The sequence below is a fragment of the Zingiber officinale genome, chromosome 4A, assembly GCF_018446385.1.
Source record: "Zingiber officinale cultivar Zhangliang chromosome 4A, Zo_v1.1, whole genome shotgun sequence".
NCBI lineage: Eukaryota > Viridiplantae > Streptophyta > Magnoliopsida > Zingiberales > Zingiberaceae > Zingiber > Zingiber officinale.
Genome location: NC_055992.1, coordinates 82,875,185 through 82,898,638, shown reverse-complemented (window position 1 = coordinate 82,898,638; position 23,454 = coordinate 82,875,185). Strand labels below are relative to the sequence as shown.

Genomic DNA, 23,454 nt, shown 5'->3' with positions numbered 1-23,454 from the left:
AGAATCCCTTTGACTAGCATATGAGTTATTGATTTTCAAATGAATTTACATGGTATTTCATCACCAGGAGCTAGAAAAGCTGATTCCTATTCCGCCTTCCATTTGAATAAGGTTCAGGTCCTATTTTATATTCTATTAAAGGATCTATTTAGATAATATTTCAACAAAATGCATTCCTCGACACAACCTCCCTTTATCAATGTTGGCCTCCCCTCATGCGATTTGTCATCTCTGTCTCTCTTCTTGTGAGACTTGTTCTCATTGTGCCATACAAATGCCCTGTTCATCATGAACTCAGATGCACATCTCAAGCATCTTTGCCATCTGCACGTTATTACAACACCTTGTCACATCAATTCCTTCTCTATTGCACTAAGCCATTTTAGGAGGAGGTCGATCTCTTCTCCTTGTGACTCCAATGGACCTATATATCCTCTTGAGGACTCTTTCCAGTGACTTCTGTGTGACTTGTTGTGTCACTACAGGTTTGAATTGTGGCACTAAGGTCTAAGAGCATTGAGCTCAAAGAGAGAGATCACATCTTCCTCCCTACCATGAAACCCTTTCGACCTTTGCCTTGATAGGATCAAACCCACACCTGGCAACTCCATTTACCTTCTCTGATCTGACCATGATCTTCAGACATCCTTTACTGAACACTTATTCAGCCATCTCCTGCGGCTCTATGCATGTTAGCCAGCAGGCTCGGTGCAACAAAGAGTTGCAAACTCACACAAGCCTAGTGTGACATAGCCTAATGGCTTTGCTGGGACCAGATTAAACCTCTTGCGTGGAACTGTGGCTCTTACTTTGAAGATCTAAATGCAAGGTTGGTGTACCAACAGTGGGAACATCATCATTATCAGCTGCTACTGTCAGCCTGACTGCTTTTCTCGACTAAGTAGGGCTTCTAGTGGATGCGAGTACCTCAACTACCAATCTTGCAACTTGATAGATTATTGATGACTGCACCTCATGCAAACATGATCACTACCACTACCGAACCATTGGTCATGATCCAACCACCTAGTGATGATTACATCTCATGTGAACACAAGCACCGTGAGTACTATTCTCAAATTGCAACACAAAATTTGTATTTCTAGTGACAACTGCACCATATGTGAAAGGAAGTGATATCAATATCAACTTTTACTCGTGATTCGATCAACTATGTGCTCCAACTATTTCTCAATTTTTACAGAACCAAGGTCAATGACCATTGGATGTGTGCTTTAACTCATTAAGTTTATTTTACCGGCAAGTGAATATTACATTTTTGTTGCATTATTATTATATCTAATCTAGGTCTAAGCTGGACATACTATATCTTTCATCATGAGGAGTATTCAAGTCAGTAAATTAATAGAATTGTTTGTCAAGTGAGTTTAGTCTTAATATTGATTGTTCTAGCTTTAGGTCTTTCCTACGAGGGGAGGAAGCAACTAGGGAAAAAAGTAAGGAAAAAACTTATAGGATAAGGATTGGGAAACTTTTCCTAGTTTTGATTTCTTTAGATAAGGAAAAAGTAGATGTTTTCGTTTGACCCTTTCCTTAAAGAGAAAGAAAGAGGGAGGAAAACTTGAATTTCAAAACTTTATTTGTAAAAAACCTAAATAAAAATTGATTTGGATTGAAACAGAATAATTTTGGACTGTTTGGATTGAACTCCATTGCACTTGAAATTTAGTTTGCTGTTCAAGTTACACAGAAGCAATACAAAAAAAAACTAAGGAAAAGTTTCCCAGGTCTTTTCCTTTTTCTTCCACTTTTTCTGCTAAAGAAAATAGATGGAAAGTATTGCTTCTGTCCCACATAGGAAGCACAACCTTGGGTTTTTATCATGAGTCTATTTATACCACATGTAATAGTTATCTCATCATTTTGAATGCAATTAAATTCAGATCCCCAAATTTTACAGTTCTCATAACCAAGCAACAGTTGGATCTATGTAGTTTAATTCTTTACATGCCCACTTTTATCATGGTAGCTATAATAAAGTTGTGAAAAGTTATACAAAATTTTGTTAGTGCTAGACTGCTAGTCCTCTAATGTTTGTGTCCCACGAGATTCTGATGGAACTTTTTGTTCTGTGTGTATAATGTTTTGCAAGGCTCATCCTGACTGCAACTTGTGAAGTATTATTATTAGAAATGACCTTTATATTGGCATAATTTTGTTTTCTGAAGTTAACTATACAAATTATACTATGCAAAGTTTTGAACTCGACAAGAGTAGATTCTCGTCTGAAGGTTTTGCAAAGTGAAGCCTGTTGATTTTTTTCATAGTAAAAAAGTTTAGTAGTTTTATCAGTTTGATATTCATTAATCTTATTTTTTTATGTTAAAAAAAGAAATTTTCTTTGTTCACCAAATCATTGGTTAACAATTTTCTGGATTATATTTTCTCCTTGACTAATTGTCAGCTTTATACTACCATGCTTAGTGAATTAAATATTGGTGCCGAAGCTTAACTGGTAGGGGTCTGCTAAAATGCATTTCATTTGCTCATTAATGTTTGATTAGGGCAAGAAAAAGAAAAGGTAAACTACAAAAAGAGTCTAACCAAGTTTTGAAAACTAGTTCCAAGGTAGGTTTTCAATCCATTGTCAAAATGAGACATTTCAGGTGTCCGAGGTGCTAGTATTGGTCCCTAGCACAAACTCTAAGTGGAGGAAGCCACCCAATTTTAGTGGTTGTACTAATCACCAACCCTAGACATATGAGGAGGAGGACTAGGCAAAGGAAGAGGAATCACATAACTCATGTAAGTGTGTTGTAAAGGAGGAGGTAACCCAATGCTAGTCTTGTGCTGAGCACCAACCGTAGGTGGAGCCATAAAGAAGAACTGGGTTGAGGAGGAAGAGAAGTTGCATGAAGCCTCACATTGTTGTGGACTTCACATGTTTTGTGTCTCGTAGAGTTCCATGTGCGATGTTGCCATGTTCACCTTAGGTCACACACCTTCAGGATGCACAAGGAAGTCTTGTGCCACCAGTGTTCTCTGTACATTCTCACCTTGTTCGCGTGAAGTTGAGAATTAAGTGTCATGGTCTTTGAGAGTTCTAGGTGTTGGTCTGTGGGCAAAATAAGATGTTTCTCCTGTGCTAGCAAACACAAAATAATATTTTTGAACCATGGTTTATACTAAAATTTTGTCCACTTCATTTGTGTTGATGAAAGGTTCCATCTCATTTTTTTTTTATTTCGTTCTTTGGTCTTTTCTACTTGCCTATATCCTTGCCATCCGAATGAGGACAAGATATATCACAAGGAATGCACTACCTTGATGTATCTAAATAAATCTAAAAACTCTAAACTTTATATCAGGTGAGTCTCATGCATGGTTTTAAAATCTTTCCCCACTAGTTGACATAGGTGAAAGTTCTTGTGCTGCTAGCTACACAACTGCAGTGAAACCCACAACTTGGCATGGGCAAGAGGAGAGTAGCTTATTCTATAGTGATTAGGCAACACTTGATAGATGATAAGAACTATCTTGGTCTTCTTCCATGTCTAGGACACAACCATCCTCTAGTGATCAAACAATACAAGAAGTGGGCTGCTTCAACCTCCTCTTTTGTTGTGAGGGATAAGGCTCAATGGAGAAGTGGTTTGTTTCCTCTAGAGGTCCAGCAACAACTACACAGGCTGAGAAACTTCTTCTCTAATGTTCATCTCTTTTTCTTATCACCACTACTATTAGGGCTAACCTTGGGCACTTACACCAGTATAGATGTCAACACGATCAACATGTCTTGTTTTGGCCGTGGATGGATGGATACCCTAGTTTGGAATGACATTTAGACCTTTTTCTCATAGTGTACATCTGCAATTTAAAATGCATTAAAGAAAAATAATTTGGGGACATCACATTTCCATCCAAAGAAAAATAACTTCTCTTGTTTTGGCCATGGACGGATACCCTAGTTTGGAATGACATTTAGACCTTTTTCTCATAGTTTACATCTGCAATTTAAAATGCATTAAAGAAAAATAGTTGGGGGACATCACATTTCCATCCAAAGAAAAATAACTTCTCCATTGTAGCTTCATCAAACTTCTTTTCTAGGAAACAGAGTGAGCCATCGACCTCTAGTGGCTCCTCTTTTTCTTATTTGTATTGTTGCTCTTGTTGCCTCATCCTTTACTGTTGCATCCTCGTTTCCTCCTCTTCTTTGTTTTCTCCTCATCTATTTTTGTTTTGTTATACATTAGTAGCATGATTTAAAATCTCATGTTGCATGTTGAATAATATCATAATATGTTGATGATGCCAAGGAGTGTCCTACTTAGTCCACAATTGACATGCTTTACACACTACAACACATGTGAACATGGATTCAAGTATTGGTTGTTATTTTTTTTTTAAATTCCAATTTAATTGATTATGTGATTACTATAATCTTATTTGTAAAAGTAGTCAAATTAATTTGGAAGAAGGCAGAGTAAAATTTGTTGAATTTATGTCAACAATCATTAAAGTAAAAAATTAAGTGAAACATAACTGAAATCATTTTTCCATATTTTAAAATATGTGAGAGCAAGAGCATGTTATGTCGAGTATTTGCATGATATAGGATAATAAAGTTCTGATTCAGTTGGTTGTAATTGTTATAGTTTTACTTTTATAAGTAAAAGGGAATTAAAGAAGTAATTCAGTTGGTTGTAATTGTTATAACTTCAATGCATTTCGAGTATCAACGCAACACGATATTGAAATTGTACTTTTGTGAGCAAAGGCTGAAATTCTAATAACAAATGTACTTTATCTTTGTACCATTTGATGCACGATACTCGTTTTGGTATAACCAATAGTTGAGATGCTTCTAATATTTTAATATTTTCTCCAAAATTAAATTTAAATGATTTATATTTGGAAATAAACAAGCTAAGTGGATTTGGATAATAGGGTTAAACTAATTTGAGTTTATCTTGTCGTACTTGTGAGTGTTGGCACAAGACAACACCAAACTATTTGATCAAATTTTTGGCATGGCATGAGTCATTCTACCTTAATTATTTGATTTTGTATATTTATATTCCTCACATGCTATGTTGATTTCATTAATGTGAAAACTTTGCTCTAGAAAACAACTTTTCAAACACATTTTGCCAGGATTGTATTCATCCATGTGTTTTTAGGTTGGTTTTGTAGCCTAGCAATACTTTAAAGAACAATGTTAACTCCTCCCATTATTGTAGGTCCAAGGTTATGAATGAATGGTTTCAAATCTAGTGCCATGTCAGTGGCATGGTCAAAAACTTACTATTTGAATAAATTACTAAAACGTGATGGTCCATGTAATCAACAATGGTAAATTTTCTTATGTCGTTTGCATCAATTGTCCCAAGGAGTATCTTACCATGTTGATTCTCAGCACATTTTGGAACACTTCATCATGCTTCATCACGGTTTTAAATAATATTTATATTTTTTGCCATAACTTATTTTTTTAATATTCTAAAGTAGTTGTTTATTTAATTGAAACAGTGTTATTTTTATGTTTGTAACCTCTAAGAGTTGAATTCATTTTGATATATAAGTAAAAGAGGATTAAATGATTAAAGCTCTATCTCAATACGCTTTAACACATGCCCAAGCATGTCGAGGATCATAATGATAATATAATAAAATTTTATTTCAATTATCTATCTAATTTGTTAGTCTTATTTTCAAAAGAAAATAGTGAAAGAGTACCAAATAAGAAAACCCCTTTTAAATCATTTTATCATGATTAAAAGTATATCAAAGTGTGTCATATGTTGTTATAACATAATATCAAACTGTATGTATCATATGTTGTTATAACGTAATGTTGAAACCAATGTTCAAAATCTCAAGCCATGTTGAAGTTTACGTCTTTGATTGGAACGATAAAGATTCTCTATCTTGCCAACATTCCAATACATGGTGTTGGTGGTAAATTGGAGCTTGAAGGAGTTAAGAAATGAAGCAGAAGAAAACATTATCAAGCCGAGTAGTATTAAATTTCAATAATTTATTGTCGGAATGATATGGGTCAACTATTTTGTCGGGTATGCTATGGTATGATATCTCAAACCATGGTCCAAACTGTACCATGTGGGTTGGGAAAATTCTTGCCCAGAGTGATATTTTTAGGTCTTGATTGAATACTAATATAATTTGACAATAAAGCAGAGGAGTAATTGTTTATGGTGTCCATTTTATATCATACTGTAATTCTGTAAAGGTTAGTTCATACTTCATATCATATATGGGGTATCCAAGCTATGTATTTACCAATGGTACTGCAGTTCTTTATAACCATGACTTTCCTCAATCAAATTCTAACATATATCAGAGTTGGTCAACTTTTTTTCTAGTGATCTCTGTTTAATGTATGGATGCAGAAATCTTTGGCTTAGTGGTTGGACAATGCATCAGTTTTTTCTTTTCTTTCTACAAGTTTTAACTTGTTCATGGTGCTTTCACTTGTTATTTCCTGCAGATATCTTCTTAGAAGGAGTGCTTTAGAACTGTTCATGGTTGACCGTTCAAACTTCTTCTTTGACTTTATTGTAAATCTCTCTCTCTCTCTCTCTCTCTCTCTCTCTCGTATATCTATTTACATAAATCTTGCAACTTGGTTCATGCTTTATATTTCCTTGGCCTTGTTTTGTTTTGACTTGTTACAGAATATTGAAAGCCGTAAAAGTGCTTACCGTGCAATTGTTCAAGCTCGTCCTCCACATTTGAACAATATTTATCTTGCTACACAAGTCTGTATACTATTTCATTGTCATACTCGATTACTTTTTTTTTTCTAATTCTAGTTTGGTAGCTTTCTTTGGCTTACTAACCTGCATTATGATTCTAGAAGCCTGAACAAATTCTTAAAAGAACTCAACTTATGGAGCGTTGGGCACGATGGGAGGTACAGATATGACAACATCCCTTATTTTTGCTTCATAAGCTTCTTAGTTTGTATTGACTTCACGTTTACTGATTGATGCTCTCCAATTGCACTTCTTTGCAGATCAGCAATTTTGAATATCTAATGGAGCTGAATACACTGGCTGGCCGGAGTTACAATGACATAACACAGGTGATTTTCTGAAGTTTTCCATAGAAGATATCTTTTCCTTCATATGTTTTGGGAATTTATAGTTATTATTTGTTGCAGTATCCTGTTTTCCCCTGGATTCTAGCTGATTATTCCTCAAAAAAGCTGGACCTTCAAGATCCAGCAACATACAGGGATCTGTCAAAGGTTTATAACTTCATGTTTAAGAATTGTGCTTTATTGTAAAAGATATATTACAACTAGAAATTGATCAATCATGCAGCCCATTGGTGCACTTAATCCTGAAAGACTAAGAAAGTTCCAAGAGAGGTATTCCAGCTTTGAAGATCCTGTCATCCCCAAATTCCATTATGGTTCACATTATTCTAGTGCTGGAACGGTAATTGCTATTCTATTTGTTTGTTGCTTCTTTATAAATGATTGCACTAAGTGTTTCATTTGTGAATGCATCTGCGGACCATTTCATGTGCAATATGTATGGTCCTTGTTTTAATCTAGGTTTGAAATTTCTATCCAAGTTGGGGTTTAGGTTCCCGACCGGCTTGAGACAATGCCATTAGAGCTGATATTGGTGTTGGAGGAGTGCCCAAGGAGAAGAAAGGGGAAGGAGGAGAGAGAAGGTCGGTGTCGAAAGAATAGGTAGAAGAAAAGTAAGAGATGAGATACTTGGCATGCTAGGGTTTTGGTGTAGAGTTGGCACTGCAAAGTGACAAACTGTGATGAGGAAGAAGCTGTCGACTTACGTGTGCCCATTTTGTTCCATGCAGAGAAGTGATGGATGTTCAGTATGGAGTGTTGCAGAGAAGGAGTGACAAAGCAAAAGACACTGTTGAAATAAGTCATGGTGGGGGAGGTGTCGACTGTCTATTTCATTCCGTTGTGCAATGGAGCTTGTGAGACGGAAATAAGTCACGTGTGTCCATTTCATTTTATGCAAAAGAGCTCGCATGACGAAAATATATTGTGGGTTTGTGGTTTCAGTGCTGGTGCAAGTAATGTGTTGAGCTGTTCTGTGTTCCTAATCTATGGGCACAACGACATATTTTGGCCATATTGAGTGGTACAAAACAAAACTTTAACCATGGTTTCAGTATCATTTTGTGTCACCATTCAACATGATTTGGTACACTTCAACACGTGCCAAGACAACTCATTAGTTATAATTTTATAATTGTCTACTTAGCTTGTTTACCTTCTAATTTGTCTATAGTAATTAGAAAGTCAATTGAATTTTGAATAATTAAGGTATAATATAAGGAGCATTTTGATTAATTATATATTTACTCTTTACCAAAATAAGTATCATGCATCATATGAGAACGTTGGTTCTTGTATCATACTATAGTTCTCCTAAACTCAAATTAAATAATGGTCTCAGGATATCTGGTATTGGAGTTGCTTTCTCTACATTACCATAAATATATCTCAGCTAGAGAATTGAATATTGTGGGGATGGTTTTCTGAGGTTGTTTTGAGTGTGAGTACTTTCAAACACAAGGCTACTAATGTGAAGGCAGCCAACGATCTTCACCCGTGTTGTAACACCTAAGTGAAGCAAGGCACCGAATAACCCTTCAGCCATTCTTCCTGATTCAGTGTCATTTGGCTGAGGGCATTCTTCATCTTGCTATTGGTGGAAATCTTGAGCTAGGTGGCAGTGTGGGTGCTGTTCTCATCCTGGAACAGTTGGGTGGAGGGTTCAGGCATGGAAAACAGTGACCCTACAGAGAAGATGAAACCATGGAGTAGTCAAAGAGTTGGTGGGGTCTTTCTTCATAAACCTTGGACAGAGTGTCCTGTAGCATACCAAAACCATGCAAGAAAGTAGGAATACTCCAGGAGGATGTAAATCATCCCATTACAAGAGCTACAGTGTGCCAGTCTGAAGGCAAATAACCTTGCATGGAAACAGAAACAGTGAAACGGTGCTGATCAGGGAGCAGCACATATGTCAATTTGAAGGCTACATACTAACTGGTCTGGATCCAGTTTCTGCTGTAAGTGAGGAGCAAGTTTTGTAGGACAGGAAGTTGGATGTATCACAGGGAGTGAATCGGGTTGTGGATTTGGAGGAATGTCTTGTGAGTTTTACCATGCACCACGAACTGGAAGCTGACATCTTTGCAAACCCATCACTAGATGCTCAGCGAGCAGTGTATGGACAGAGCTGAGGCTCAAGGTCTTGAGAACGAACATCAAGAAAGGCAAGAAAGGGGAAGATGATCCTTGAAATGCAAGCAGTTAAGGAAGATGCACCCCAACCCAGTATTTGTAGAACTGTGCAGCTTGTTAAATTGATGGGATGGGGAAACCTTAAATTCTATCCCGCAATAGCTATTGCTCAGAGACTGTCAAGAAGGGTAGAGGTACCTGTGTGACAGGTAAAATATACCCCTTAATAAAGGTGCAAGAAGAGTTCAATTGTGATTGCTAGGGGATGAGAACTCTCACCATCCAGTGGCAGTAATTTTGGAATTCGTAGAGGTCTTAGCTACCTTCTGAAGGTCAGGATTTTATTTCTTGGATGAAGAAGCTGCCATGGTAGCTATCCTCACAAAATTAGGGGTGACGACCAGAGCTGAGTGATGTTATTTGATTCATGGTGGGAGGTAACTCTTGATATGGACTATAAATTTAACTTTAATTTCTTGAATGTCTAGGTGATTGGTAGGTTATCAAAGAGATAGTTGGTATCTGATTTAGCAGTTGTCTACATCTGTGATTGGATTCTCTTTCATGGTAGACAGTCACTAACGTTATTAGCAGCTTCTGTTTACAGCCCTCACAAGATTAGTGTTTTAAATGATAATTGGTCAAGTCAAGATGTTACAACAAAAGAATATCAACAGTGACTATAAATGATAAGTCTACCTTCAACCCTAAATGAAAAGATGAAAAAAAGTCTGCCATGGGGCAGGGAACTCTGAAGAATTAGATACCCTAGTTAAAAATTGTCAATCTTCGTTTGTAGATTGGGAAATTCACTTTATACATTATGGTTCATCACCCTAGGATGTAAGTGTAATTACCAATACAGTATGCCACTTAGTAATAGTACAATAAAAAACTAAGAACTAATAAACATAATAAATAGGATAAGGTAAACAAGAGGTATTAAAAAAATATACATTCATTCTTTTTTCCTACAGAAAGCACAGTAATAAAAAGGCCTTTTTGCTACAGAAAGCACCGTATCAAAAAGGCAAATGAGCAGAACGAAAATAAAACAAATATAGCAAAAAACCTAATTTTCAGCTTGTTGAAATTTTCTAAGTAGTTGTATATATATTAACCAAGACTTCAAATTCAAACCTTGCATGCAAAACTGAATGACGACGACAACAACAACCAAACTTTACCCCATTAGATGGGGTCGGCTATATGGATCCTTCTACGCCACTATTCATGCAAAGCTGAAGGCTAAGGAAATTTGGGAGAAACTATAAATTGTTATGTGGGTAAAGAAGAAAGATATGCATGATCTTGATTATTCCACTTTATTTTTATTGTCTTTTAATCACAAATAAATCTATTTTTACACAAATATCCACTATTAAGTATTGTAACATTCTCACACAAATAATAGTAATTGTGTGTGACCTACACGACCATATCTTTATTGGTGGTAAAAGGCTCACTTTTATCACTTTTTTATTTTCGCCACTATAATAGTTGTTTTACTTTAAGTCTTTACACAATAGTGATTCCACCTCGAGTTTATATTTTATTTAACTCACAACATTCTTGAGTAATATTTAAATTCGGGGACTAACTTAAGTCACCCTGCTTATACTAATTTAACCATATATTAGCAAATGGTCTTTATATAAGAGTTTACAGTGTTGAGGTGTACAAGTATCAACATACAAATCAACACATAGCATGAAAGGTACAAAGGGTAGCCTGATGCACGTAGCTCCTGGCCATGCGGGTCTCGGGAAACGTCTATTATACGCAGTCTTATCCTGCTTTTTGCAAGAGACTGTTTCTAAGACTTGAACCTGTGGCTTTTAGTCACATGGTAGAAACTTTACCATTGCCTCAAAACTCCCCTTCACATAGAATGAAAAGTATAATAGTTTAAATATGTATCAAATGAGGAGAAATATTGATTTTATCTTTTAAAAAACCTCTCCCCATCTCCCCATGTTAATCCTTACAAGATTATCTACATGTATATAGCAAGAAAAGAATATCAACTCATTTTAGTAGTGGCAGCATAAATAATCTTTTACACATTTAATTCATACATAAGAAATCAAGGTTTAAAATTTTAAGTCATGTCGAAGATTCAATTTATGATCAGAATGATATGGTCTCGGTACCGTATTATGCCATGTCAAGATGGTTTTGATACTTTTTAAATATAAAATATATTAATTAATATTTTTTTATAAATATTTGATCACTATAGATACTTTTAAGTTAGATTTTATATTGTTTTGAAATGTTTGATTCTTATTGAGTTAAAGTTAATTTACGATTAATTGAAGTTCACCAAATAAATATGACTCGATCAAGTAGGTTTAAACTAAGATTTAATTTGAATTTATTATAATCAATTTAAAATTAAATTAAATTGATATATAAAATAATTTAATTTATTAATAATACTATATTTTATAAGATTAAAAATTATATTATATTATATTATTTTTGTTTTCTAATAATATATATTATTTATGTTTAGTTTTTTTTCACTATTTATGTCGTGGAAGCATGAAGGAAAAATAAATATTATTTTTTCTCATTGACGAATGTAAGAAAAAAATAATAGAGGGAAAGTAATTTTCGGTGGAAAAATAAAAAAAATACAACAAAGGGAAAAATTTTAAAAGGAAAAATAGAAAAAAGGAAAAAGGAAAAAAAATTAAAGAGACATGTCCAACCCAACAACCCGTCGTGAGATCACGGCGGACCTTGCGAGATCACGACGGTGTGACCCGCCATTGTTGATTCTGCCACTAGTAACAAGGTAGGAGGGAACTCCGGGAAAAGATAAAAGCCTAGACTAGTGGTGAGGATCAGATAGTTGTAGATGACAGACTACTTTATGTAAATTATGATTTTGTCAGGTGCCCTGTGAACATAAGAGTCGGTTCTAACACTAGGGATGAAACATGCAGGCATTTGGCACAGCGAGGTAGGAGCTTTGAGTGTGGCAGGAAAGGAGTCCCTGGCTGTTCGGCTCATGTCTAACTCTGAGTGCAGTAGTAATGCACAGAATTAACAAGCAGCGATGGCAACAATGACATTGGGATGCATAGTCATTAACATTGGCGCTTGGGTGCACAAGCGTCAGTGTCAACACTTGGGTGCCCATATGTTAGTGTTGGCAATGGTGCACAAGCGATATGAGAGAGTAGATGCCTAAGAGAAATGAATCCAAATTGAGTATAGTTTGAACCTAGTTACCTTAATCACCATCTCTATTCGACAAGATGTGTCCTAGCCTAAACCCACTTCAATTCAACTCATATAATTTTAAGTGTTAGTTAGATTCAGCTAAATTCATTGTCTAAAGATTTGAAAAGAAAAATATAAAACACTAAACTTTTAAATAGGTAAAATTCAATAATAAGAAAGTAGTGATGTCATGTGCAGGACTAGGTTGAATTTGCATGAACCTGATTGCTGAGTTGCCCTTCAGAAGTTGACAACTACTGTCTTGAGCCATAACAGTGTAGAACCACACCCTGCCACTCTTCAAAAAGCCTGTTTGGGAGCCAAGTTTACTAAATAAAGGTTTTGTTTTGATGGCAACTGGTGTTAGGGTAGTTTGAAGTTATGGAGCCATGGGGAATAGTCCCACTTTGGAAATTTAGTAATTGAAGAAAAGTTTGTCCCATTAGTTGATTGAATTGAATTGTGCAGTTTAGATATGGGCTAAATAATGAGCCTAATAATTAAATTAATTAATATAATTAATCTTGATAAGGGCACTTAGGCATCTTGGATTCCAAAATCAAAATATATTTTAATTTCTATCCAAATTATTTTGGAGTTAACTTTATGAATATTTTGAATTAATTTTAACTAATTTGAAATGCTGCTTGATAAAGAGTGTTAACTCTGTAAGAGTTGTGCTCATTTTAAAAGTTGTCTTTTGCCCACCATGACCAAATTCTATAAAGAATGACTTCAGTCGAGATTATCATTCATTCAAAAATTTTCATCTTCTTGAGAGAATTTTAATAGGCTTGATTATATTGTAGTGGCATTTTTTTCCTTAGGAAGGTGAAAACATGCCTCTAAACCATTTACATTTTTCTCCTTTCTACTACAATTGGTTGTGAAGGGGAGCCTTGGCGCAATGGTAAAGTTGTTGCCATGTGACCAAAAGGTCACGGGTTCGAATCCTGGAAACAGCCTCTTGCAAAAAGCAGGGTAAGGCTGCGTACAATGGATCCTTCCCCGGGACCCCGCATGGCGGGAGTTTCGTGCACCGGGCTGCCCTTTACTACAATTGGTTGTATAGGGTCCGATTGCACACTATGTAAAGCACTGCTGGGATAGTTGTAGCCACTATAAATGCTTTAGTAAGGTGGAACTTGAAATGCAGGTCGCTTGGGGAAACTATCAAAAAATGGGCATGGATAGTAAAAATTTAGATAACACAAAAGGAGGTCTTTGTGAGAAAGTAACCAGAAAAGATAGAAAACCACGAAGTGAGGTACCAAAGGGTAATCCCCACAGCAATCTTGAGGCAAAAGAGCAATTCAAAGCTGAGCTCAATTGGATTGTGTAAACGGACAACACTCACAAAAGGTCTAAAGTGAGATGGGTAATGGATGTAAAGGAGAATTCCAGCCATGTTTCACGCCATTGCAAATGGTCATAAGAGGGCAAACTCCATTTATACTTACAGGAGGATGTCTCCAAAGATAAAAGAAGATAAAAAGAACTTGGAGAAGTTATCTGATCATTTGCATCTATTATGGGCAAATTGCATAGATCTTACTTGAAACTATGCCCTGACTTGTATTAGTCTTTGGCTACGCTAATAAAATATCCGGCTTTGGAGTGCTGGAGGTAGCCATTGATTAGGAGTGCTGTGACTAGGCGGCCACCTCGATTGCCATTTAGAACACTGATATATATATATATATATATATATATATATATATATAGGAGGTGATCTAAATGAATATGTCAGAGTAAAAATGAGGAATATGAGAAGATACATCGGGGTTATGAGTTTGGAACAAGAAATGAAGAAGGAAAATTATATTAAATTTTGTGATAGCATTGGATCTTATATTAGGTAATATATTTTTTAAGAAAACACTTAGTCACGTTCAAAAGTGGGAATAATAAATCGTGAATTGATTTTCTTATGGTTAAGAAGAAGGATAGAAAGACTTGTAAAAATTGCAAGGTCATCGCTGGATAAAGCTTAACTACCCAACATAGGTTAGTAGTGTTGGATATATACCTTAAGCATAATATCATAGAAAGAAAATATATACGACTCCTAGAATTAAGTGGTGAAAGTTAAAAGGATAGGAAACAAAATATATTTAAAGAGAAGGTAGGAGTACAAGTATTAGGTAAAATATACAGTGACTCTAATATAACATGGGATAAGATAGTATCATGAAAATAGTAGGTAAGAGTGTACTCGGTGAGTCAAAGGGACATGCACCACTAAATAAGAAATCTTGGTGGTGGAATGAGAAAGTACAAGAGAAAGTGAAAGAAAAACGAACCGCTTATAAGGAATTATATATTTGTAAGAACGTGGAAAATTTTAAAAAATATAAAATAGTCAAGAAAGAGACTAAAAAAGTAGTGAATGAAACAAAAAATGGAACTTTTGAATGATTATATCAAAATTGGATAAAAAAAGGGAAAAGAGACATTTATAAAATAGTTAAAATGAGAGAAAGGAAGATAAAAGATTTTATCCAAATAAAATATATTAAAGATAACTGTAATATGATACTAGTAAACGATGAGAGATGGAAGAGGTATTTTCATCAACTTTTTAATGAAAATTTAGTCGACCAACTTAACTTAGACAATTTAAGTAGGTCAAATAAATATAGAAATTTAAATTTTTATCATAGAATTCAAACTTCAGAAATAAAACAAGTTTTAAATGGGATGCACAATGGAAAAGTTGTTGAACTAGATGATATTCCGATAGAGGTATGGAAGTTCCTAGTAAAACAAGGTATTGAATGACTTACAAAATTATTTAACATGATATTGAAAATGGAAAAAATGTCTAATCAATGGAGGATAAGTACTCTAGTTCCTTTATGGAAGATAAGGGATACGTACAAAATTGTGCAAACTATAGGAAAAAGTAATGAGACATACCATGAAACTATAGTGTAATTGGCAAGAAACACTAAAAGGAAAAGGTTTTAGGCTTAGTAGAATAAAGACTAAATATATGAAATTAAAATTTAGTAATATTAGACGTAATGAGATAATTGTTAAGATAGGAGATAATGAGTTGCCTTGAACCAAGAGCTTTAAATATTTAGGATCATTTTTACAAAACGATGGAGAGATTGAGAGAGATGCCTTATATAAAATATAAGCAGGATCGTTGAAATGGAAGAGAGCGTTTAGTGTTTTATGTGACCATAAAGTACTTCTAAACTTAAAGAAAAGTTCTACAAAATCGTAGTTAGACCTGCTATGTTATATGAAGTTAAATGTTGAGTTATGACCCGAGCACATGAGTAGAAGATGAGAGTTGCAGAGATGAGGATGTTAAAGTGGATGTGTGAACATACGAGGATGGACAGAATAAGAAATGAGAGCATTAGAAAGAATGCCGGAGTTGCATCTATTAAGGGAAAACTTTGAGTGACACGTTTAATATGATACGAGCATATACTTAAGACGACCAATAAATGCTCCAGTTAAGCGATGTGAAACTATGACAAACACACATATCAAACGCGGAAGACTAAAAAAGACTTGGTTACCAATGATAAAATAAGATAAAATTTATTTAAGTATAGATAATATAGTAGGAAATAGAGTTGACGTAAAAGGATCCATATAACTGACCCCACCTATGAGGATAAGGCCTGGTTGTTGTTGTATATATTATATTTTTAATTTCCAAAATATATTATAAAATTCTTATTTATTTATTTACCATATGGAGATGCTGCGATCCCATATTTTTTTTTCAAAAAAATTATTATTATTTTAATTTTTTTTGTATTTTAAATTTTTAATATTTAGATTATATTTTTTTATTTTTTATTAATATATTTTATATTTAAAAAATATTAAAATCATATTGGTACCGCTTGATACCGAAACCATATCGTTCCGTCATAAACGGATACTCTGATATGGCTCGAAATTTAAAACCTTGCTATTGATCAAATTTCTTCATTTAGCTTTGTAATTGCTTTTGCAATGAATTTTGTTAACAAGGATAAGAAAATATTTATGTTGCTCATTTGGCATTTTCTCTCTTATAATACAGGTCATGTATTACCTTTTTAGGGTGGAGCCATTTACCACTCTCTCCATTCAACTTCAAGGTGGCAAATTTGACCACGCTGATCGAATGTTTTCTGACATTGGTAGTACATGGGATGGTGTCCTTGAAGATATGAGTGATGTGAAAGAGTTGGTAATCTATTTCTGTACATGATGTAATTTCTTGTAGGTTTCTAACTCAGTTCCAAAGTTATTTATGCCTTTGTTCATCCAATTTTTCTTTCAATCTGTTAATAATTTAGGTTCCAGAGATGTTTTACCTACCTGAGGTACTGATCAATGTAAATTCCATTGATTTTGGTACAACTCAGCTTGGAGGAAAACTAGGTGAGCACTTTCTTTTCGTACACAAGCTCAAGATGATCAAAACTCTAGGAAGTAGGTAAATTAAAATTGACTTGGTTTGTTGCAGACGCAGTTAAATTACCTCCATGGGCTGATAACCCTGTTGATTTCATCCATAAACATCGCATAGCTCTGGAAAGCGAGCATGTCTCGTCTCACTTGCACAACTGGATAGATCTTATATTTGGGTATGTAATTCAAATACTAATTTGTTTGAAACGTTTTTCTTTTTTTTTCTTTTCGTTTTTTACAGTCTTATAGGATTAGTAATAGTGCATTGTCTTAGTGATTACTAGCAATGACGGTGTGATATGGAAGTCCATCTGGATTGAACGCCCCTCAACTGAAGGTACAAGGAATGAAATTTTTAAAGATGGAAATAAAAATTTTGTAAAGAGAGAGAATAATGTTTCAATTTTTTCTCTGAAAAGAGAAAAAACAGGATATAATATTTGGAGAGGGAGAGAATAAGATATTAGAGTTGGTAAAATTTGGTATCTACTAGAGAGGAAAATGGTTATTGAGGAGAATGTATCTTTTAAAGCTGATGAGAACCAATGGAGTTTGAAGCAATTTAAAAGCTAATTTAAGAGGAAAAATGGCAAAAGAAAAATTGTCAACAAAGATGTTGGAAATTAAAGGCTTACAAAGAAAGAAAGAAAGAAAAGAGAGAGAGAGAGAGAGAGAGAGTTAATGATAAGGGCAGTCCGGTGCACAAACCTCCCGCCATGCGGGGTCTCGGGGAAGGATCCATTGTACGCAGCCTTACCTGCTTTTTGCAAGAGGCTGTTTCCAGGATTCGAACCTATGACCTTTTGATCATATGACAATAACTTTATCGTTGCGCCAAGCCTCCCCTTCAGAGAGAGAATTAATGATGAAACTAATAATTTAGCTGTTTGTCAAATCTCTACCAACAAACCCACATGATTAAATGGCCTTTATCAGAGAAACATATGTAACCAAAGCTTGAATTTAATGGTTTACTACCACCAATAATCTTTGCTTTATAGGTAATTTATATGGGCCATATTAAGAATGATGTTTGTTTGTAGATGCTTTGTCCATAGGATTTGTAGCAGTAATTACGTAATCTATTTGCTCTCTTCTTTCACTTCGTTGCAACTATTTCTGTATTATTATTATAACTATTATCTGGTTAATAGTATCAGATTAGTATGTTATTTGATAACAGCATATATTTAAAAATTATCAAATTATACAAGATTTATTGATATAAACCTATGTTTTTAATTGATAATTAATAACAATATATTTGAATTCCATGATATAGGGTTTAGCTAGAACCTCAATCACATTTAATTGAGAATATATATTAAGGCTGTTTTCAGGGCATTCTTGATTGAGAGGACATTGTATTCTCTCTTGATTATGATTAAGTGAGACTGATGGATGAGATATTGGGTCTTCTACTACTAGATTGCAAGCAAAAACAAGGTTGATCATTCAATCTTGTGATATCTCAAATGGGGATGAGGCTAACGAATTCAAGTTAGATTTAAGGAGACCAACAAAGGACTCACACTCATCTCCCATGCACATTAGCTAGGATACAAGATGAGATCAACAAGAAGGCTAGATTAATTGTGTTTTCCGTAGTCAATCTAACTTAACCAAATTTCAACCAATTTCATCATTTTTCTCTTCAATTTAACCAAGGTTCAATTAATTTCATTTATCATCCAATAGAGTATTATGGGATCTTCCAGTAGAAAACCGAAATAACTAGTTATAGGAAGCATGAAAAAGCTAAATTAGATATGTTCATTTGCTACATATGCTGATAAAGCACTTACCTTTGTCTATATATATATATATATATATAATTTCTCATGAAAGGGAGGTTTAGTGCAACGTAAAGTTGTTGTCATCACATATTTGAGTCATGGAAATAGCCTTTTGCAATGCAAAGTAAGACTTCATATAATATACCTAATGAGGACCGACCCTTTTATCCCGCATTAGTGGGAGTTTCGTGCATAAAGCCACCTTTAAACTTTCTTTCCTTATAAAATATACTACTAATAATAAATTAAATTATTATATATATAAATTTAGTTTAATTTTAAGTTGATCAAAATAAATTCAAATTAAATTTAGTTTGAACTTACTTGATCCGGCCATGTATACTTGGACTTTAGTTAACTCTAGATCGACTTTTACTAATATCCATCAAATAGTTTTTGAAATAATATCAAATCTAGTTCAATAGTAAACATATATAGAAATTAAATATTAATAAAAATATTTTTTAATTAATATATTTTATATCTAAAAGGTACCAAAACCATAGCAACATGATATGATATTGAAATTGTATCATTTCAGTCATAAACCAAAACTCTTAGCACGACTCAAAATTTTAACCTTGGTCGAGTCCTCACTTAAGTCAAGAACTACCCTAAATCTAAAATATAGATTGCTCGAATCTCACAACTCAGTTAAGAGTTTATCTTTTGCAGCTTGACTTTTGCCACCAAAGTCATCCTAGATAAGGTTTTAGGTGTTTCGGCTACATCTAGCCCTTGACACATTCCACATATCTTCTTTCACTTTTTGCATATCTAATTCATCTTCTTTCAAGTGTCATCAACATTGCCACCTTGATGATTCTCATCGTGGGACCCTCGGATTTCTTATACCATTCTTCTTTGATCTCTCCATCGAGCAAACCAACTTGGCTACACCAAGTTAAGCTCCACGAACTTCTCCAATACCACTCAATGCTTCTCGTCCTATGATCCTTGTTATGCTTCCTTTTCGAACTCTAATGGACCTCTAAGCATCCTAACTTGGCCGCAACCCAACCTCATCTCATCGAGTCACAATCTCCATGAGCTTTGTAAATGTCCTAGCTTGCCTCTACACAACTTAATGCACACATTAGATACACAAGTAAACATAACTTAAACAAACCCAGCCACTAAGGGCACAACTGGACTAACAAACACTTTGAGTTAACGCTTGGAATTTTCAATGATTAGGTGTAATTTTTTTTTTGGCCTTTTATACTAAGCTGCCTCCGATAAATGTATAAATACTGAAGTGACAAGATTCAAATCAATCGACACCAAGAAATAAATATTATGACATTATGACGTTTTTTCTTTATCTGTACTAAAAACTTTTTTCTAGGTAACCTTTGATAAGAACATCGACAACGAAGGATATTTGGAGAGGATATTTCTCCAAATATCCCTCCCTCTCAAATACCCCCAATTAGAGGGGGATATTTGAGAGGTATTAGAAATCACCGGCCACAAGTTTGTGCCCGGTGATTTCTTTTTGATTGCATATGCTCTAAGTTGCAAGATTCTTAATACTACTTTCTAGTCACACAAACTTTTACATGAACTGAATTGTGACTCTGACTACAAATTATATAGTCATGCCTAAGTGAGCTCTTTTTGGTAGCACATAATTCTATTGACAAATCCTTGTGTCAGCTAGCAGATCAAAGTTTCAGAGAGGTTAGGCAATGATTACAATTTATCCTAATCAACATCATCGGTGAGCACAAATGATTATTACATAAGCATAATAGTAAGCACACAACGTGTATCTCGAAAAAGATGATACAAACAAATGGTTGTTTGGTCTTGTGGTAAGTGAGTTGGATGTAAATAACTTTCAGCTAAATGATTTAATTTTGACGTTCCCATCCCAAATAAGGAATAGTGTCTCATCCAATATAGCGTGCAGAGATGCCCCACAATAAAAAATTGTAAGGACTTGTTTGGTTCAGGTTATCACATATAACCAAGGTTATCCGTCTACAGTAAACTTGGATAATCATGTTTTCCAAAGGCTAGTAGCCGCCCGTAATTTACCTCCTCCATGTTGACTCTGGGACGGGTTGGCGGGGGCGCTGGGGGCGAGCGTATTCGCCTTTTGCCACCAAGATAATCGTGTTTAGTTCGAGGTTTTTCTGGATTCCAAAGTTTTTTTCGATTTCGAAACGTCAGCAAGCGTCATCAATCTCGGCATCGAACCCGGAATCAGAAACCATGGGTCACCCAAGGTTTTTCTCGATTCTAAAGGTTAAGTTTTTTTCTGAAATTACCCTCCGAAGGAGGGCAGTGTCGGATTGGCATAAGGATGGTGTGGAGGTGGCAACAAGTAGCTCGTCGGCACGCAGAGGAGCGGTGGCTGGAGGTGGCAGTGGTGGGTGGCAGGTGGTGCTAGATCGACAACGGCGTGGTGCGGAGGTGGCAGCAGGCAACGGAAGGCGTAGCATTCCTTCACCCATGCAGATTGCCGCGAAGCTTCTTGTGGTAGCCAGAGGTGTTTCTTGTGGCTGCTGGAGGTGGCAACAGCGGTAGTGGGCGGCGAAGGTGGCAGCAGCAGGCGACGGTGGGCTGCAACGGCAGGCGAGGTGCGGAGGAAGATGATGGATGATTTTTTAAATTTTTTTGTTTAATTAAAACTTTATTAATTAAATTAATCAACTCCTAGCTATAGTTGAGTAAATTAAATTGGCATAATCTAAAGCTAAATAAAATTATCTAAAAAATTCTAAAATAATAAAAAAAATATCCAATTTTATTTATATATATATATATATATATGACTATTAATAATAATATTATCATTATTAAACAAAGCATAATACGGTAAAATATCACACTAGGTTATGTACTAAAACCTCCAAACAAATAAGGTTTTATTACATTACCTAAATTGAACCAAACATTCTCTAATTATGTTTCATTCCCCATAACTAGTTGGATACATGGTAATCATATAATGAAGGTTATATGTGATAACTCGAACCAAAAGCACCCTAAAAGATGTCTCTAATAAGATGTCATTCATCAACACAAAGATGTAACATTAAAAATATGTAGAAACTAAAATGTCATCCTACTCCACTAGCAATATTGTCTGGGAGCAACACGAAATGTATGCCCATTGACTTATTTTAACACATTTACCATTCACCTCATTTGCCTCGGGCTGACCTAAAGGAAAGTAAAAGGCATTATTCAAAAAGCTATTAAGAAATATTTTAATAGGAAATCAAAGGTCAAAGCAAATATAACAATAAAAAATGTGCAAGAGTAATATAATGCACCAAATACCATGATATCTCAAGTAGCAGAGAGCAAGGGAAAGGGTCGTAAAATTGCACCGTGTAGCATGAATCACTCATAAATTCTTGTCACTTTTTCTCCTCTCCCCTTCTTCTATCTTCCCATTTTAGGAAACTTAGCCTTAATCAACAAGATATGTTGGGCCTAATCAAAGTGAATTAACATGGGTCCTTTCAGGACTGGTTAAGCTGCATCATGACTACAGTTTCCTTGGCCAGGCACCTCTGGAACCCAAAATTGTATCTATCTTTTGGTTCACGCACAGCTATTAAATTAGAAGACTGTGTATGACACCATCTTCATCACTAAAATCCATCATAGACAAGTTGGTTGGATTATTGTTTATCAAATTCTTGTTTGAATTTGTAGTGCATGACAACTTTCTTTGTTTTAAATTATGCTTTTGCTCAATACATTTGTTTTTGCAACTTGGCTGTTCTGCTTCATCAAGATATTTGTAGGCAGATTGGCATGGTGTTGCTTCAGGCATGAGGCTTTGCCACCGTGATTGATATTAGTAATTTTCTCCAACTGTCATGCATGCTTCTAAGCATGGTCTTAGATTGTTGTTGTACCAGCATTTTTTGAGGACATTGAGCAAATTATGTATGTTTTATTCATGAAATATTGAAAATAGGTATAAGAGATGTAAATTAAATAAACAAACTTAGTTGAAAGATATTCTCCACTGAAAAGGTCACTTATGAGAAAGATTAAGAGAGAAAAACATTGAGATTTTAATCAGGGATCCAACTAGTTCCAACAACGGACTGTGACACAATTAATTGAAGAAATCCTCCGTAAGAAAGCCCCAAGAAGAAAAAGTAAGAGAGCTTAATAGAGTCCAAGCTCTAGATATTAATTTGGGTTATAACAAGAGTACGAGAGCACTTGTGGTAAGTAAGTGCATATTGTATACTGATCAAGCATTATTTCAGATACAAGCAGCGTGGTAAAGAAGCTATAGAAGCAAATAATGTTTTCTTCTATATTACTTATGAAGGGACCGTTAATGTTGACAAAATTGAAGATCCAGTAAGTATTCATGCGATTAAATTTTCTTTAATGACGAAATGTGACAATTGATTAATGTGTGCTTTGTAAACTACATATAGGTACAAAGACGTGCTACACAAGACCAGATTGCATATTTTGGACAAACTCCTTCCCAGCTACTGACCATTCCACACCCAAGGAAAAGACCACTGGTTGATGTTTTACACCTGCAGGTATGTTTTTCTTTGTATTCTAGTAAACATAGTCCTATTTGTCTTTTCAACCCCTCCTCCCCCGGTTACCACCACCACACACACACTCTTCACCCTCCCTCTCTTTCTCTCTATCTGTACATATGTTTTGTACATTACAGCTTACAAGTCAAAGTCCTATGTTTAATATGATTTTAAGCTGTCTAAGGTTGGGTTTAACATTGAATTTGCATTTCAAAACCTGTTGTGGAGAATGCACTTT

At 34.9% G+C, this 23,454-nt stretch overlaps 1 protein-coding gene across 2 annotated transcripts in view; it reads left to right on the top strand.

Moving 5' to 3' along the window:
* Window positions 1–23,454, top strand: part of LOC121970039 (BEACH domain-containing protein C2) — a 138,529-nt gene that overhangs the window by 98,230 nt on the left and 16,845 nt on the right. Inside the window, exons 17-27 of one of the 2 annotated variants that reach the window (XM_042520443.1) lie at window positions 6,473–6,542; window positions 6,660–6,743; window positions 6,842–6,898; window positions 7,001–7,069; window positions 7,148–7,234; window positions 7,311–7,427; window positions 16,509–16,658; window positions 16,768–16,852; window positions 16,938–17,058; window positions 22,923–23,019; window positions 23,100–23,213. In XM_042520443.1, coding sequence (XP_042376377.1) covers window positions 6,473–6,542; window positions 6,660–6,743; window positions 6,842–6,898; window positions 7,001–7,069; window positions 7,148–7,234; window positions 7,311–7,427; window positions 16,509–16,658; window positions 16,768–16,852; window positions 16,938–17,058; window positions 22,923–23,019; window positions 23,100–23,213 — 1,051 coding nt within the window. Of the gene's footprint in view, window positions 1–6,472; window positions 6,744–6,841; window positions 6,899–7,000; window positions 7,070–7,147; window positions 7,235–7,310; window positions 7,428–16,508; window positions 16,659–16,767; window positions 16,853–16,937; window positions 17,059–22,922; window positions 23,020–23,099; window positions 23,214–23,454 lie in introns of both variants that reach the window. The other variant, XM_042520442.1, reaches the window with a different exon arrangement.